Source organism: Mastigoproctus giganteus, chromosome 3 (assembly GCF_048544385.1).
Source record: "Mastigoproctus giganteus isolate SK-2022 chromosome 3, ASM4854438v1, whole genome shotgun sequence".
Lineage (NCBI taxonomy): Eukaryota > Metazoa > Arthropoda > Arachnida > Uropygi > Thelyphonidae > Mastigoproctus > Mastigoproctus giganteus.
Window position 1 is genome coordinate 208,849,902 of NC_143577.1, and position 17,853 is coordinate 208,867,754.

General features: G+C 34.9%; 1 protein-coding gene across 6 annotated transcripts in view; it reads right to left on the reverse strand.

The window, feature by feature from the left end:
• Rsph4a (Radial spoke head protein 4a) overlaps positions 1-17,853 on the reverse strand; it is a 148,848-nt gene that overhangs the window by 22,518 nt on the left and 108,477 nt on the right. For all 6 annotated transcript variants that reach the window (XR_016546795.1, XM_090370838.1, XM_090370834.1 and 3 more), the window contains 2 exons: positions 13,838-14,064; positions 5,862-6,111 (listed from right to left, as the gene is read on the reverse strand). Coding sequence is in view for 5 of the 6 variants with exons in the window: in XM_090370838.1 (XP_090226964.1) it covers positions 5,862-6,111; positions 13,838-14,064 (477 nt within the window). In the remaining variant the exon portion in view is untranslated. The remainder of the gene's footprint in view (positions 1-5,861; positions 6,112-13,837; positions 14,065-17,853) is intronic.

Here is a 17,853-nt window from a genome sequence, read left to right on the forward strand (position 1 = left end):
CTTTGATCTTCTCTGGCTTAAAATCTCTCTCTCTACCTCATTGTGTCAAATTCATCTGTTGTCTCTACCGTTCTCCCAACTCCAATAATCGCTTGGAGCTCTTTGACTTCCTCTCTTTGCAACTTGACTTTCTCCAGTCCAACTTTCCTAACAGGGAGGTAATTTTCCTTGGTGATTTTAATGTTCACAACTCCAGCTGGCTTCCGTTTTCTAGTCACACCGACCCAGCAGGTTGAGATGCTGAGGCTTTTGCAATTACTAATGACCTAGCACAGATTGTTCATTTACCTACAAGAATACAGGACAATCCTAATCATACAGCCTTTTTCTTACAAACAACCCTTCTAAGTACACGGTCGATGTGAGAGCTCCTTTAGGCACTTCAGATCACAACTTGGTGATTGTCTCTTCTCCAATGGAACCTTTATCTCATGGCTATTCTCAACCTTGTGTTGTTTGGCATTACAAGAATGCAAAATGGGATGACCTGCGAGACTTCTTTTCTTCTTTTCCTTGGTCAGATTACTGTTTCAAAAGTTCTGACATCAACGTTTGCTCAGATCGCATCAGCGAAATTATTCTTGCAGGAATGGAATCCTTTATCCCACACTCCACTTTAAAATCTCGTTCTTTATCTAAACCTTGGTTTTCCAATAAATGTGCTAAGGCTGTCCAAGAGAAGAATGTTGCATATCGTAATTGGCTTGTCTCTAATTCTTCAGTTTCATTTTCTGCCTACACCAAAGCTCGCAACAATTGTAAAGCAGTTATTAATCAGTCCAAACTAGAGTTTGAACAGGCTAAGAGTAGAAAACTTGCTTCTTGCCCTAATGGTAGCCGAGCATTCTGGTCTCTTGCCAAAGCTATTGGCCGCAACTTTTGCCCATCTCTGCTCCCACCTCTGTCCAAACCAGATGGTTCTGTTGTCACTTCAGCCAAGGATAAAGCTGACCTGCTAGCATCCCATTTTTCTTCCAGCTCATGTATTAATAATCTTGGTAAAACACCTCCCACCATTCCCAACACACTCCATTCAATGCCTCCTGTGGTCTTCCGTCAAAAGGATATCAGAAGGATTTTGATGAATCTCGATGCTAGGAAAGCTCCAGGTCCTGATGCTATTTCTCCACTTGTTCTCAAAACCTGTGCTCCTGAACTTACTCCTATTCTTTGCCGCCTTTTTTCACTTTCTTATTCTAAAGGTGTTTTTTTTTCTGCTTGGAAATTTGCTCATATCCAGCCAGTTCCTAAAAAGGGTGACAAATCCCTCCCATCCAATTATCGTCCCATTGCAATTACTTCTACTCTTTCTAAAGTAATGGAGAAATCAATTAACCGCCAACTCTTAAACTACCTAGAAACCTTCCGTCTGATCAACGATCACCAGTATGGATTCCATCAGTGTCGATCCACTGGTGATATTCTGGCTTATGTTACCCATTTATGGACTAATTCAATGGAAAGGTTTGGTGAAACACAAGTAGTTGCTCGACATCTCAAAGGCTTTTGATCGTGTTTGGCATAATGGTCTTCTAAACAAGCTTCCATCTTATGGTTTGCCAACTGTTTTTGGTAATTGGTTATCCAGTTTTCTCTCTGATCGCTCACTGAGGGTGATGGTAAATGGCTCTCTGTCTTCTAACTTCTCCACTAATGCCGGTGTCCCCCAAGATTCAGTTCTTTCCCCCACTCTTTTCCTCTTGTATATCAATGACCTTCTTCCATTGACTGGAAATCCTATCCATAGTTTTGTCGATGATAGCACATTGCATTCAACTTTCCATTTTGAGAAACCTTGTCCTGCTCAATCAGCTTCAACTTCTCAAAAATCTGCTACCAATTCCTTAAATGCCGATCTTCAGGTAATTCTCCAGTGGGGCAAAGACAACTTAGTTGATTTCAACCCTTCTAAAACTCAGTCTTGTCTTATATCTCGCAAAAAGGATTCTTCTGCTCCTATGCTTATCTTTAGTGACACTCCAATTTCTAGGCAAAAGGATATATCTCTTTTGGGGATTACCCTGACTTCTAATCTCTCTTGGCACAAGCACATTACAAATATTGCTTCCTCTGCATCTAAAAAACTTGGTTTTCTCTTTCGCTCTCGGCGTTACTTTTCTTCCAAACAGCTGCTCACTCTGTATAAATCGCAAATCCGCCCTGCCATGGAATATTGTTCCCACATCTGGGGTTATGCCCCCAAAACCTCTCTCAGGCTTCTTAATTCCATTCAGAAGAGGGCAGTTAGGTTAATTAATGATTCATCTCTAACAGAGTCTCTCCACTTGCTGTCTCATAGACGCACTGTTTCTGCTGCATGCCTCTTCTACAGATACTTCCATGGGCACTGTTCTTCTGAATTAGCTTCTATAATTCCCGCTCTCTCTTTCGAAACAGTCCAAACACGTGCCGCTACCAGCCAACATCCATTTACTGTCCAACTTCAAACCCACAGAACCAACTTTTCATCTTCCTCATTTATTCATTCAACTGCCGTTTTCTGGAACAACCTTCCTTCATACATATTTCCTGAAAATTACAATCTACAGAAGTTCAAGTCCAATGTCAACAAATATCTTCTTTCGTCTTCTCAATCTCCAACCCAAGCACGGTACTAAGTACTATAGGTTCTAATACCTCTCGTGTTTGGGGTTCACATAAAAAAAAAAAAAAACAAAGAAATCCATCAACACTTACACTATCTTGAAAACTTCCATCAGATCAATGATCAGCAATATGGATTCTGATGGTGTTTACCCACTGGCTTATGTTATCCATCTTTGGATTAATTGAATGGAAAATATGGTACAACTCAAGCAGTTAAACTTGACATTTTTAAGGCAGAGTTTTTAAGGTGTGTTTAACATAAAGGTTTTCTAAAAAAGCTCCCATGTAATGGATTTCCAATTGTTTTTTGCAATTGGTTATCCAGTTTTCTCTCTGACCTCTCTGGGGAGGGGGCTGACAAATGGCTCTCTATTTTCTAACTTCTCCAGTAATGCTGGTGTTTCCCAAAGTTCAGTTCTTTCTCTTACTCTTTTCCTCTTCTACATTAATATTAATGATCTTTTTCCACTAACTGTAAATCCTAATCATAGTTTTGAGAATAATAGCATACTATACTCCACCCTTCCTGTTTGAGAAAGCTTGTCCTGCACAAACAGCTTCAACTTTTGGAATATCCACCACCAATTCCTTAAATGCTAATTTCAAAGTAATTCTCCAACAGGGCAAAGAAAACTCAGTTAACTTAACCCTTCTAAAGCTCAATTATCTCTTATTTTTTGCAAAAAATGTGTCTAGTGTTCAGCTTTGATGATATTCAGATTTCTAGACAAGATCACAAAATTATATCAGAGATTGACATAAGCACATCGTAAATATTTCTTCCTTTGCTGGTTAGTTAGTTGTTTAAGGGTTTTTTGGTGTATTGAGCTAATGGATCATAATGCACCAGTATGTTTATCAAGTCATATCAGGCTTCTTTTGCATCAAAAAAACTGGATTTTCTATTTTGTTTCTAGCATTATTTTTTTTTCTAAACAACTGCACAGTCTACAAATCTGTCCTACTACAGAATATTGTTTCCACATCTGGGGGTGGTGTCCCCAAAATCTCTTTCAGGTCTCTAGACTCCATTCAAAGGAGGGCAGTCAAGTTAATTAATGACTCATATCTTACAAAGTCTCTCCACTTTCTGTCTTACAGATATTCAATTTCTGCAGCATGCCTTTTCTATAGACTAGGGACACTTTCTTCTGAATTGGCTTCTGCAATTCTCTCACTCTCTTCCAAACCAGTCTGAAGATGTGCTGCAGCTAATAAGCATCGATTCACTGTCCAACTCCAAACTCCCAGAACCAACCTTTCTCACTTCATTATACTTCTATTTTCTGGAACAACTTTCTTTCACACATACTTTGCCAAAAATTATAATCTACAGAAATTCAAGTCTAATGTCAACAAGTATCATCTATTGTCTTCTCAGCCTTCAAACTATGCATGGTACTACAGGTGGTTCTGATACCTTTCATGTTTGTGGTTTCCATAAAAAAAAAATGCAAGGTTGGTTGGTTGATTATTATTTTTAATGGTGCATTGGCATGTTATTCTGGTGCATGTTAATGGTGCATGTTATTCTGGGATTACTGCATTTGAACAGCAGTAATCCCAGAATAACATACCAATTGGGTCGTGCCAAATTTAAGTTAGTTCATAAAGAAAAATCCATAAGAGTAATTGTATGATTGACACAAAGTTCTCTGATAAAGGCAGACTGACTGCTGAAACAGCTCACGGGGGTTCTGTCAATGATCTACCTGAACTTTTCCAGAATGGACAAAGAGGTAATTATCCAAAAATATAAATCAATGATTAGGCAACATCTTAAGTACTGCATACAGCTTAGGAAACCATACTTTATGGTTACCTAACTAAGGCTTAAAAAGGGTACAGCACAAATATATAAGGAAACATAAATTTAAATTGAAAAAGGTTGGATGTAATATAAAATTGCAGCAAAATTTGCCTCAGCCAGAATGTAACTGACTGTTGGAATAAATTTATACCAAGCATTGTGGAAGTTTAAATAAATTTTAAAAAATTAAAAAGGATGGAAAAATTATTAGAAGAAATTGGAAAATTAAGAAAATAACTTTTTTTTTTTTTTTTAATTTATAGTTATTTTTTGGCTAATGCTCTATAAGCGTGTTTCCTTTCATCATTTGCCAATATTGATGCTAATACTCTGTTGGTAAACATATCACCAAAAATGATTGCAGATAGACTGAATTTGAACGAATTATTCTTGATATTTTGGTGGTCCTTTTTCTCTCTTATGAATGAAGATAAATGTATAAAACAGTCTCCATTTTAACCCCTTCTTGGATTATCCCAAGATATCTCATTTTTAGTTTTAAAAGTTATTTGGAACTACACAAAATATCTTGGGATACAATGATACCCGAAGCAAACAATAATACCTCCAAATGTGGAATTGAAAAGTATTTTCTCGGGCATTTATCTGGCTAATTTTGCATTGCCAGGTAAATCCCAAGATTTCTCAGGATTTTCTTACAACTGGCAGCAGATGACTGGCTTTCGTTTTACTTATATTATACAGCAATATCAGAACAGTAGTGCGCATTCCTGTGCAGCCAGTAAGCAAAATATAATTTGCTGTCCTAAATGCAGAATATTGAACCCATGAAAATAATTCACAAAAACAATATCAAAAAATATTTTGGTGCCTTCTTAAACTGCTGCCCATAAGCGATGCTTACCTCGCCTATCCACTTGTGGCGGCTGTGTGTCAGAAAGTAGTTAGTTTGCGATTATTGCTTGTGGCGAGAGGTTACTGCTTGTACCTACTTGATTTTTTAAATTTATTTATATAATGAGTAATGAAGAGTTTTTCTGTTCCTTTCTTTTAGCTTAAGCACTAATTTATTAAAAAAATCTGTATAATTTGCACACTTTTTTGGCATACACAAGATAATTCTGGATAGCCCAAATGGGTTAATTATTTCTATGTATTTTCTATGAAAAAATTAATAAAAAAACACAAAAAACTATACAGTGAGTATTCGCATGATGCATACTTTTAATCTGTGAAATAAAAAATGTCAATCTGTTATGGCACATTTTCCAGAAAAAATTGTTCCAGGAAGAGATCAAACATAGAGGAACTGATTCATCTATTTATTACTTTTGTTGTTTTATACTGGAAATGAAGATGTCAATTACAGTTTGTATCTTTTTTTCAATCATGTTTATCATAAAAAGGCTTCACAATTTAGATTTTAAAGGTTTACTGTTAAAGAAAAGCAGTTTTAAAGAAATTTTAAAGTGTACATGCCTACCTTCATCCTCTGAAATGGAAATCAGAAGAGAGCGCATCATTTCTTTCTGTGGTTTTTCTTCTTCAACTATTTCCTCAACCTGTTCTTCAACAACTTCACCTTCTGGCATTTCTGTTTCTGGTTCTTTTACTGGTTCTTCTTTTGCTTCTTCTTCCGTCTGTTCTTCCTGTGCAAGCTCCCCTTCTGTTTCCTCTTCTTTACTTTCAACATCTGGAATTTCTTCTGGTGGTTCATACCAGTTACACCGACCCTACACAAACAATTTAAAATTTGTTAAGATGTCCAAATTACACAAGTAAAACTACCTGAAGCATTGAAAAACACACATACACATGTGCGAGTGTGTACACAGATAATAAAAAAACATGAAAATAAAATTCAAACCAAAGTTAAAAATAAAAATATGCCAAAAAATAAGAAATTACGAATTAATTAATATGGGTAAAATCATAACTGTTTATTATTTATGTTGTGCACCAATGATATGCAATACAAATTTGCCGAATAATTTTTATAATACTATGCAAACTTTAAGACTAACTTTAAGAAATATTGCACAATTTTCTAATTCCATAAACCATATTACACAACCAATCAAGAATGAGCCACAACCATATTACACTACTCATTTGCAACAGTTTTCTCCAATGTTTTTTTTTTTTTTTTTTTTTAATATTTTAACAAATTTGGTGAGATTAATATATATTTTCAGTCTTATTCTTTTTTTTTGTGGAATACTAATTAATTTGGCAATTCCTCCTTTCCATTTCATTTACAAATATCTTAACTGCTATCTTTAAAACTAAACATTTCAATCCATAGTTTTCAGTCACAGAAAACCTTTTCATTGGGCTAAAAACTTTTTTATGGTGAATACAGTTTTTCTTATTTCTAAATATTTGAACTCAATCTTGAGCAGTCATTGCAAAAATAATTCATGTATGAACCTGTTCCGATGATAAATAGTCATTGTTGGATCACTTAGTTTCAAATGAATTAATAGAATTAAGTTGTAGAATGAGTCACAATGTGCATTATTCTTATTTAAGTTGTATTAATATAATGATCAGTATGACACATTTAATATTTGTATTAACATAATCAAATTTCTCCTAAAGTTAATGCTTCTAATTGATATTGCTATAGTTAATATGAATCTGTGTGATGATGAACAACTGTTGTATTAACTGTATGCATTACAGTCACAAATAAATAGAAGAAGTGCAAGGATATTGGCTGATGCTATCAAGACAGCATCAAGTGGGTTGTCAGAATACAGCTTCTGTCAGAATACAGCTGCCTGGAAAGCAAGGTGCCACAGAATTCAAGCCCTGCTGAGGGTCATCATGGAATAAGTAAATACAGTGTCAGGATAACTAAGAGATTAACTAAGTATAGGTACATGTATACTTACACGTACACTAAGGCTAGGAGCACAGTAAATAAATTTGATGAATTTGAAGTGCTGCTCAAGTCATTAAATGCAGAAATTGGGGGATATCAGATACGTGGTGTCACTCAACATAAAGGGAAGCAAAGTTTGAACATGGAGAATACAATGTGTACAGAAAGGACAGACAGGAGAGGTTATGTTCTTAGTTAGAAGCATATAAAATCAAAGGCACTGCATCCAGTTGACAGTGGTGGCCAGTGCAACGTTGAGTAAGATTGGTGTGATATAAGAATTGGGAAAACAAAAATGAGAGTAGGAGTGTGTTACAAGTCGAATGATTGTGATGAGTATAACAGACAGCTATATAGAGAAACACAGCAGGCCAGTAAATCAGAATGTCTTATAATGGAGGATTTTAACTTCTCAGATATTGACTGGAACTTGTGGATTGGTCATTCAAACAATCTATCAAAATAATGTGAAAGTATACAGTGGGGGTACATAGGAGAATCATATAGAAGGCTAAACTGCAGAATCCAAGTGCATAAAAAAGATGTGCAATATGGAAGAGTTCTGAAGTCTGACACAGCCCTACATGCATTCCAATGTGGTGACGCTTGGGATTTCAAAAGCAACAGAATCCTTTCTACTGACAACCAATACAACAGGAGGAAATTTAAAGAAGCTTTCATCATAAAAATGTATGGAGCCTCAGCAATCAACATAAAAATGGGAGTCAAATTCAACCTGCATATTTCAACCTTTTTGATAAGAAAATTGAAGAAATTAAAAACCAAGAAAAGAAAATAGTCCAGATATCTGGAGTAGCAACACATATACACCCCCCCCCCCCAGATCCCCAGAACCAGCCTGCACACCATCTCTAATGTTTGGAGTACAAGAATATAGGTCACTACTAAACAAGAACCACCAGATAAAGGGTAGAAAACTCGACAAAATTCCTTAATCCCTCACCTATAAATTAACTGATGGCAGTACCCTTTGCCTGTATGCACTTCAAGGTTTCTGGGAGAATCGGCATGAGGCTCCCAGCTGACAGCAGGTAAGAATGTAATCTTTTGTATTTGTTTTACTTAATTTAATGACAGTTTTCTATTGAAGCAGTAATTCGGATTTATAATCCACAATTAACTAGCATACAAGTTAGTGCAATTGCATAATTTCTGTATGTAGCCAATCACTTAAGTAGTTATAAATTGGCATCATTAAGTATATCTCATATTGTGAATACCTTCACGAGTTGCCATGATATTGCACTACCTCGAATAAGTAATGCTTCACCCTAGGAGAAGACTATTGTTACTTATTCTCAGCAGATACCATCACCCATATGGCACCGTTTTGGAGTTTATTGGCTCCTCATCAGTGGGTGGGCAGGTACCCTGGTGTTGCAATGATGACAACCCAGTTGTTGAAGTATAACGCCACAATGAGAGATGCCTGATGGTGTGGAGTAATTTAAATTTAAATCCACAATTAATTAATTTATTGGAATTGTATAGATGTAATTATAATTTTAATATTAATTGTAACTGTAATATTGGTAATTGTTATTGGAATATTCAAATTTGTAGCCCTTTATATGTCTCTGTTCCCCAACAGCATGGTCTGATGATGGGTATCAGTAAGATGCCTGAAACGTCACCTTAAATTTTATAGTGATTTAGGCAATTAGCTTAATAAACTTGATATGCCTTCATCAAATATCATTTAATAAATATTAATGATGGTTGCAGGACAGGTGTGTGCAAATTTTCTTTCAGCCAGCATATTAGCTATATGGTGTGTGGAAACCCTTGGACTCTTGCTGCTACACCAGCCAAAAAATAAATAAATAAAATAATAATAATGAATCGCCTATCTGACTCTCTCCTCATCTTTGTATCTATCCAACTGAGCTTTGAATTTTCCTAAGTTAATTACTGGAATAAGTTACTGAGGTAACTTATTCAATAATTAACAACCCTCTGTGTAAAAGAAAACTTGTGCAATCCAGTCTAAATCTCCACCCGCCCCAGTAATTTGAATTTATGGTCCCTATTTCTGGAACAATTTTTATAATAGTGAAAATTTCATCCTTGTTCATTTTACTTTCCCCTCTCAGAGTCATACACTTCGATCAAATTTCCTCTAAGATGTCTAGTTTCCAAGCTCTGCAGCTTGAACATCTGAAGTCTTTCCTCATATCGGAACCCTTTTGCCAATGTCACCTGGTGCATTGCCCATCTTTGGACTGTTTCAAGAAGCTCGATGTCTTTTGTTAGGTACAATCTCCATACTTGGACATAGTATTCCAAGTGTGGTTTCACAATTACAATATACAGGTTGTCTCAAAAATACATGGCAAAACTTCAGGAATGAGTTCCTCATATGTAGACAATAAAAATATTTTATATCAACATAGTTCCGGAAGTGCTTGGTTCCCGAGTTATTAACCAGAATGTCTTATCTCCCGCAGGTGATTTCCTTCATTACGAGGTACTGACAGAATCTGGTGGTTTTCCATTCTGACCATGTACTCAAATCAGGAGCAAGTGGATATGCACTTTATGTACGCAGGTGACAAGGCCTGTACCTGTTGCAGATGGTAAGGATAAAGTTGGTGTTCTCGCAACATTCTCCAAATACTCAGACGTTGAACAGCCAGTTGCATTGCTATTCTGCGTGTGCTGATTCCAGGAGTGGCATGCAAAACATCCAAAATCTCCTCCTCTACTTCAGGAGTCATAGATCTTGGTCATCCTCTGTCGGCAGCACGAGGTGTAAAGGTTCCGTGTTCACAAAGGCGGTGATGGATATCTTCAAACCTTTTCTTGTCTGGACATCTATGTTCTGGGAACCTTTCATGGTGCAAACAACGAGCCTCCAGAGCACTGCCATCTGCCAAACCGTACATAAAGCGCATATCCGCTTGCTCCTGATTTGAGTACATGGTTGGAATGGAAAACCACCAGATTCTGTCAGTACCTTGTGATGAAGGAAATCACCTGCAAGAGATAAGACATTCCAGTTAATAACTCAGGAACCAAGCATTTCCAGAACTATGTTGATATAAAATATTTTTATTGTCTACATATGAGTAACTCATTCCTGAAGTTTTGCCGTGTATTTTTGAGACAACCTGTATAGTGGAGTAGTTTATTGTTGGAACAAACTACCATGTGATGCTGCAGAAGTGGGCAGTTTGAATAAATTCAAGGAAGAACTGAGCCATATTATTAGAGGGTAGAGATCAGTGCATCATTTGTCACTACTACTACTAGTAACAATAATTGAAAGGGACCAAGCACTAAATTCTGAGGGGCTCCACTAATAACATTAGTCCATAAAGAATAGTGGCCATTAATAACTACTCTCTGTATCCTGCTACTTGATCATCCCTTTATCCAGAGCAGTAACTTGTTCCCTAATGCCAGACTGCTCAAATTTGTATAGTAATCTTTCATGTGGAACAGTTTAAAGCTTTACTAAAATTTGATGCCAAGAGTATTGGCTTTGCCCTTTGTTAATAGGAAAGACAATTGCACATCTACAATCTGAAAAGACTTTTGCTAAATCCAAAGATGCTCTCACAATTATGGACAAATATTTGCTTATCTCTTTTATTGCTTCTTTTAATATAATTGGATAGATTCTGTCTGGTTTCCATGTCTCCTGATAATTTATAATCATCCCATGCAGTGTTCTTATTTGGGACTAGTCTCAGAGAAGAAAACATCCATTTAGGTCTAAAATTTGAGCAATATCTCTTGGCTGGTATAAAAGGCTTCTAAAATTACTTTCCTGAATGCTTCCCATTATCTCACCAAATCAGATTCTAAAGAATTTGTGGTTGGTGAGTTATGGGAAGTGATGAGGTGGGCGATGCAAATTCTAAAGAATTTGCAGTTGGCATCATCAATTGTCCTCATTGATAAGAATTTAAAAACTGTCCAAGACCATTGTAATCACCTTTACCATTAACAGTTATATCTTTAAATTAATCTTACATCAATGATACATCCATGATAGTATCCATCATCTCCATGATAGTATAGTGGTGTCACTATTTTTCACTCATTTGGAGAGGTATAAGTTTTATTCCTGTCTATTTCTGAAGGAATTTCTAAAAGTCTTATCAATTGATGCATGCTGTAGCTAGTTGATCTCAGGCAGAGGAAGTAGGGGGTTTCCCCATGAATTAATCCATATTTTTCAGCCTGCACAACATGCAATTGCAATATACAAATCAAATTGGCCCATGAACACACTCCCGCATAGATATAATACACAGTGGCACACTATGGCATAAGTTGCTGATGCTCCCAAAACCAAACAACAAATGGATATACTATATCAATTACACTGAGATCATTGCTACCTAGTGGTTACTTAATCTTAATCCACAAATGTCACTGCTGATAATCAGATCAAGAGTACTGCTTTCTGTTGTTCTCTCTCTAACATGCTGATTTAGAAGGCAGTCATCCAGTAAATCCAGAAATGTTCGGTTACTATGTGAGTGACCAGCCCACAATTACAGTCAATATATGGAATGTAATTCCATAGTAAATCAGAATTAGTTAGTAAATCAGAATAAGACATTCTGATTTACTAACCTGCTCTGTTGTCTGTATAGTGTCCACATTACTCATTTGGCCTATAACATACTCCTACTTCTCATTTTGGTTTTACCAGTGCTTATGTTACATTAAAGTGATTCACCATTACCCTGGCCGTTGCTATCAAATGGGTATACTGCATTAGATTCCATGTGCTTCTTAATCAACAGAATAACTTCCCCCCCCCCCCACTGCAGGAATCAATTTTGCCTCTGCTTGCAGCTGCTATTAAAATATTATTCTGTGTATGTTCCCAAACTAGCAGTTTTCTTTGAACCCAACACTTGTAGGTAAAAAAAAAAAACAACTTTTAATTTGATATATAATTTTTTTTATATATGCCCTGCCAAACTTCATAATTTTGCATAACATTCAAGTAAAATATTTTTGGCTGACAGGTTAACCATTCCTTCGCAGGGAATTTAAAGGAATGGTTAACCATTCCTTTAAATTCTTCAGAGAATTTAAAGCATCATCAGAGTCACATCTTGCCCTGAAGGCATTCTTTAAGCTTTTTAAAAAAAAAATCACTGAGCCAAATCTAATTGCAGGGAGAAAATGGAACAACTTCAAATCAGAGTAAAAAAATTCTTGCCAAAGTTGCATGGCTACAGTGAGAGCATACACTGTTGTTTTGCTAGGCCTTATATTCATTTCATTCTTTTTTTTTTTTTGGCTCGTCTAATGTCTCAATATACTTAACTGAATTGACTCTGGTCTCCATTTTCCTAAAAATTCAGTGTAGGTAACACCCATAGTTTGAACTTCGTGTTCAAAGATGCTTCCATATAAAACAGTGTAACTTGTAAATAAAGAATCACACTTGTAACTTGTAAAAGAACCTTGGTGCACTACCTAGTGATAAACAAAGAAGCATTACTCTTCAGCCTATCCTTGTGTTTTTAACTGACTTTATGTGCATTATAATTGTGGAAGTATTCTTTTGTGGTATAATATTGTTATTAGTTCAATCAATCAATATATTAATTATGTTTTAATTAATTACATATTAATTTTTTATTCATATGTAATTAATTAAAATTAATCAGTTATTAACTTTGTTGACTATAAATTGAATCAGATATTAATTGTAAACTTTTATACCCCTCCAATCAGGAATTTTTAGATATGTATCTGTTTCATATAGTTCTGGGATTTCTGCTACTTTCAAACTGTTTTTATTTATAAAATTTTATTTTATTTTGATTTAAATTTATTTCCTATTACTGTATTAATTATAATTGATTTCCTATTGTCAAATGGGTATACTGCATTAGATTTATGTGCTTCTTAACCAACAGACAGCATAACATCCTTTCCCCATACTGCAAGAATCAATTTTGTCTCCGCTTGCAGCTGCTATTAAATTAAAATAGTTTAATAGCAGCTGCAAACAGAAACTTAATCTTTAGTGGAAACAAAATGATCCCCATGATCAAAAATCAAGTGCAGTAAAGTGTATGAATTTTAGTGAATATTATTTATTTATTTATTTTTGGCTAAATCAAAATCAAATCAAATCAAAATGTGCAATTTAATCAAAATCAAATTTAATCTAAATCAAAATTTAATCTAAATCAAAATTTAATCTAAATCAAAATGTGCAATAAATTGCACATTTTGATAGTTAAATATTTATCTAGTAAAATATAAATTGGAATAACAAATTAGCCATAATTTTAGCATTCCATAGCAAACTGAGTTGGTTAAAGAATGCATCTCATATGAAGCAGAGTTGTCTTGTTCTGTGCTTAAAATAAAGAATAGTCAAAGGATTTATCACAATGTAGAGGTAGACTACTGTTTATTTGTAATGCTATCATCAACTTGGGTGATGGTGTGCATTAATAATCTCTCTCTCTCTCTCTAACATACACAAAATTAATAATTGCTTTCTCAATTACACCTGAATTTCAATATCTCCAATGTTGTTAAGCAAATAAAAAAAAACTTGTATTTACTTGTTTTAAAATAAACTGTTTATGATGAACCCATCCTTTAAGTCCAGCATTAATCATATCTTTTAAAGATATAGAATTATATTCTGGGTTTTTTACAATATCTGTTTTTATTTCTTCTACATCAGATACACCAACAATATCTTCAATAGCACCTTCTTCAGCACCTTCAGAAGATTCTGTTACTGTTTCTGGTGGTGGTGGCTCTGCAGGTTGTTCCTGAATATCTCCTATAAAATAAAAAAAACAAAGGATTTAAAAATGGTTACTACTCAAATAAGATTATACTAGCATTACAATCAGTAAAAGCTCTATTACCTAATTATACTAGAAACTACTCATCAGCCGATCAGAAGCCAGGAAGCTTGAAACAGCTGTTCTGGCAGTGTTTCAGATTTTTAAAGGTATAGAGATTTACCTTTTCAGGTGATGCTATACAATTTAATAAGATATTAGTAACTTAGGCAGAACTGCACATATAGCATTTGTCTCAACCAAGTGCTTGATTTCATTTATTAGTGGGAGCAGAAGGATCATCATGATCAAAAATCAAATGTAGTAAAGCATAGAAATTTTTGATTTTAGCTACTACATTGAAATATTCTCCTGCAATCATATACTATACTGTGCAGGGCAAATGCAACAGAGTTTTAGTGATTAAAGGTACATATAATGGTCACTATATATTTAAATGGAATTTTATTTCCATATGCCATTTAACTGTTTAATTAGAGATTACCTGTCAGCTGATGAGATGCAAGTAAGCTTCCAAATAACTGTTTGGAAGCTCTTACTGGACTTTTAAATGTATAGCAAACTCACCTTTTCAGGTTATGCTGTACAATTTAAAAAGATATTAGCAACTTAGGCAGAACTGTGGATAACAGTACTTGTCTCCAATTTGAACATAAGTCCATCATGCCTTAGCATTGAATACATTGGCCTTAGTCTTTAGTGGAAACAAAATGATCTCCATGTACAGTAAAGTATATCAAGTACAGTAGTGTATGAATTTTAGTGAATATTATTTATTTATTATTATTATTTTTTTGGATAAATCATTGGAACAATTTATTGCACATTTTGGTAGTTAAATATTTATATAGTAAAATTTTATTCTGATAAGTCATCATAAATATGGGCTATACTAATAAAGATATATTTTGCATTTCTACATAATATAATAAATATGATCAAAGAAATTCTTCAATAATAAAAAACATGAAATAAACATATAATACACTGTAAAACGTTACTACTTTGAGAGAGGCAAGTCGCTTTTGAGATTTATCTGTAAAGAGAGAGCTAAAAGGCATATTAATGCAGGTATCTTGAAATGAAATCGGCATTACAGTTCATGACATTTACTTAAAGGAATTTTAATAAAAATGTAGGCTAACTAATTTTCATAATGGAGTCAAACAAGCTAAAACTTGCTTTCATTCCTTAATCAGTGACTGTAATAATTAACTGTTGAGACTGAAAACTATCACCCTTTAGTAAATAATGAAGTTTAGTCTGATTTTGGAATTATACAAGTTTTTCGATACTTCACAAAAACCAGTAGGAGCATATTCCACAGATAAAAATAAGGAAAAAAGGCCCTATAAACATATATTTCAAAAGTCTTTATTTCTGAGATATTAAACATTAATCATAAATTCAAAAGTATGTAAAATGGCAAAACAATTTTATATTCAAATTAATGTCATAAAAATAAGACTGTATAACATGGACTGTTCTATATTGTTTAAAACAGTCAAAAACATACACACAATCTGACATGAATAGTTTTATTCTACTACATGAATCGAATCATACCAATTACTCAGTTGTGACCAACCAGTATGGACAAGTCCATACTATCAGTGTCAACATATCTTACTTGAGTTTTTGTTATTATTACTATCAGTTTATTAATCCTATAGGATTCACCCCCGGACAGCCATAGGCTAGGAGGGTGATAGCTACATACTTAGGGTGTGAGTTATCATATGCACAAGAGGTTACATTACAGTACGTGTGAGTCCAACCTGATAAATATTTACACAAGCCTTATTTACAACATATTATTTACATGAGTCTTATTTACAACATATTATTTACATGAGGCATACTTATAAAATCTTATCTAGAACAATTTAAAGATACTCATAGTATCTTTAAATTTACTATTCGGAGACATTCACTTTAAATGGAAGAAATCCTTGGGTAGAATGCTAGTACGAAATCTGATGACTAAGATACAAGATGGTCAACATTATACAAAAGTCTTTTTGTTCATTAGACTTGAGCAAGACCTGCTCCCTGTTGTTCCTAGAGTTTAGGCTTGGGGATAGCTCGAAGTATCCAGCAGACACAAAAGCCTGTTGTATTAGCATGCACAGAAACACTGAACAGTGATCATCAATTTAGAGGTATTCTTCACAGTTGGGTGAGGAGAAAAGTGTCCCTAAAAACATGTCTTCGGCAAGTGGCATCTTTGCAAAGCCTTTCAGCGTCAATCTTTTACATTCCATGACAACTGTTTCAATGTTTACAGTGCTGCATTAGTTAAACTGATATTATGGAAGACACTAAAAGTCTGTTTACTTTTGCTGAGTTAACTGATATGATTTAAATTTACAGTGAGGCTCATAATAATTCTGTAGTTGCTGTTTGCAGATACGCTGAAAATTTTCCAACTCAATGAATATCAAATTGAAAAGCACTGGCTGCTGAGGAAAGCTGACTTAAAGAAGCAAGTATGTTGAAATCATTATGCGTAAATGCTGGCATATGGAGGGAAGCATTACATGAACAACAATTGTATTCATTTCACAGTAAGCCTGCACAAGAATTGTACAGGCTTCTTGGGAACAATTTTATTGCTCCTTATTTTTTACCAGCTACAATTGGAAAATGTAGGAATAGCATGCCTACATTTTCCAATTTGTGGGAACTACTGGAACACATATCTCTTGAAAATTGATGGAGTATGTATTTTTTGCACGTTGTACACCAATTCACTTTTCCTGTGATGTTTCTGACTTTTAAATGCAGAGTACAATAACTGCTGGATTGGCAGAACAGCCAATCTATTGATGTATGATGGCCACCACAATCATGTGACCTCATACTCATAGATTACTTTGTATGTGAGGTCACACAAAATCCATGATTTATTCTACATATTACCATGCAAGGTGAACTGTCATTATTACTTTAACAGCCCCCTTCATGGAGAGAGCCTTACTCCCTCCACTTAAGACTGGCTAACTATAGCCTTGATCGAAGGGGACTTAAGAAAATTCTCTGGTCATAGATGGAAATCAAACCCAAATCTCTCCAAACAAGCAGCAGATGGCAGTGTATTATGCTGATTAAGATGTTACAGAGGACTTGCAAGATGAACTAAGAAACCACATTTTGGAAGCTGCTGAAAAACAATTAAGAATAGTCCTGAAATGATAAGATATGCCAAGGAATTGTGGATATTTCATGCTGAATGCTACATTGAACAAAATGACAATGAACAGCAAAGCTGTTTAGAAGTTTTCCTTTTAGAGGTTTATTAAAGTTTTGGCGACAGTAAAGAAAGCCTGCACAAGAAGCACGCAAAAGTTCAATGAAATTTACCGGTAAAAGTACTTTGCCGTAACGACATTTGTATTGTTGCTCGCTCAGTAAACATACAGTGGGTGTTATCAGTCAGGAGTAGAAATTGAATCTCACGGGAGATCAAAACCCTCTCGAAGTGGAGAAGGTAACCTGACCTTTTTTATTTAGAATCACTGGTGGACTGGTGGATAAATCGTTTATTAAGAAAAAAAAAAGGCAAAGGAAACCTACACGAGAAGCATGGCAAACTTTGAAAAAGTTTACTGGTGAAACTACGTTACAAACATTTTTTATGAAGCCAGAACTTCCAATATGACTCTGTTCGTGATTCAATTAGTTAATTCAATTAACGATTCTAAAGAAAAAAGGTCAGGTTACCCCCCCACACTTCAGGAGGGTTTCAAGCTCCCATGGGATTC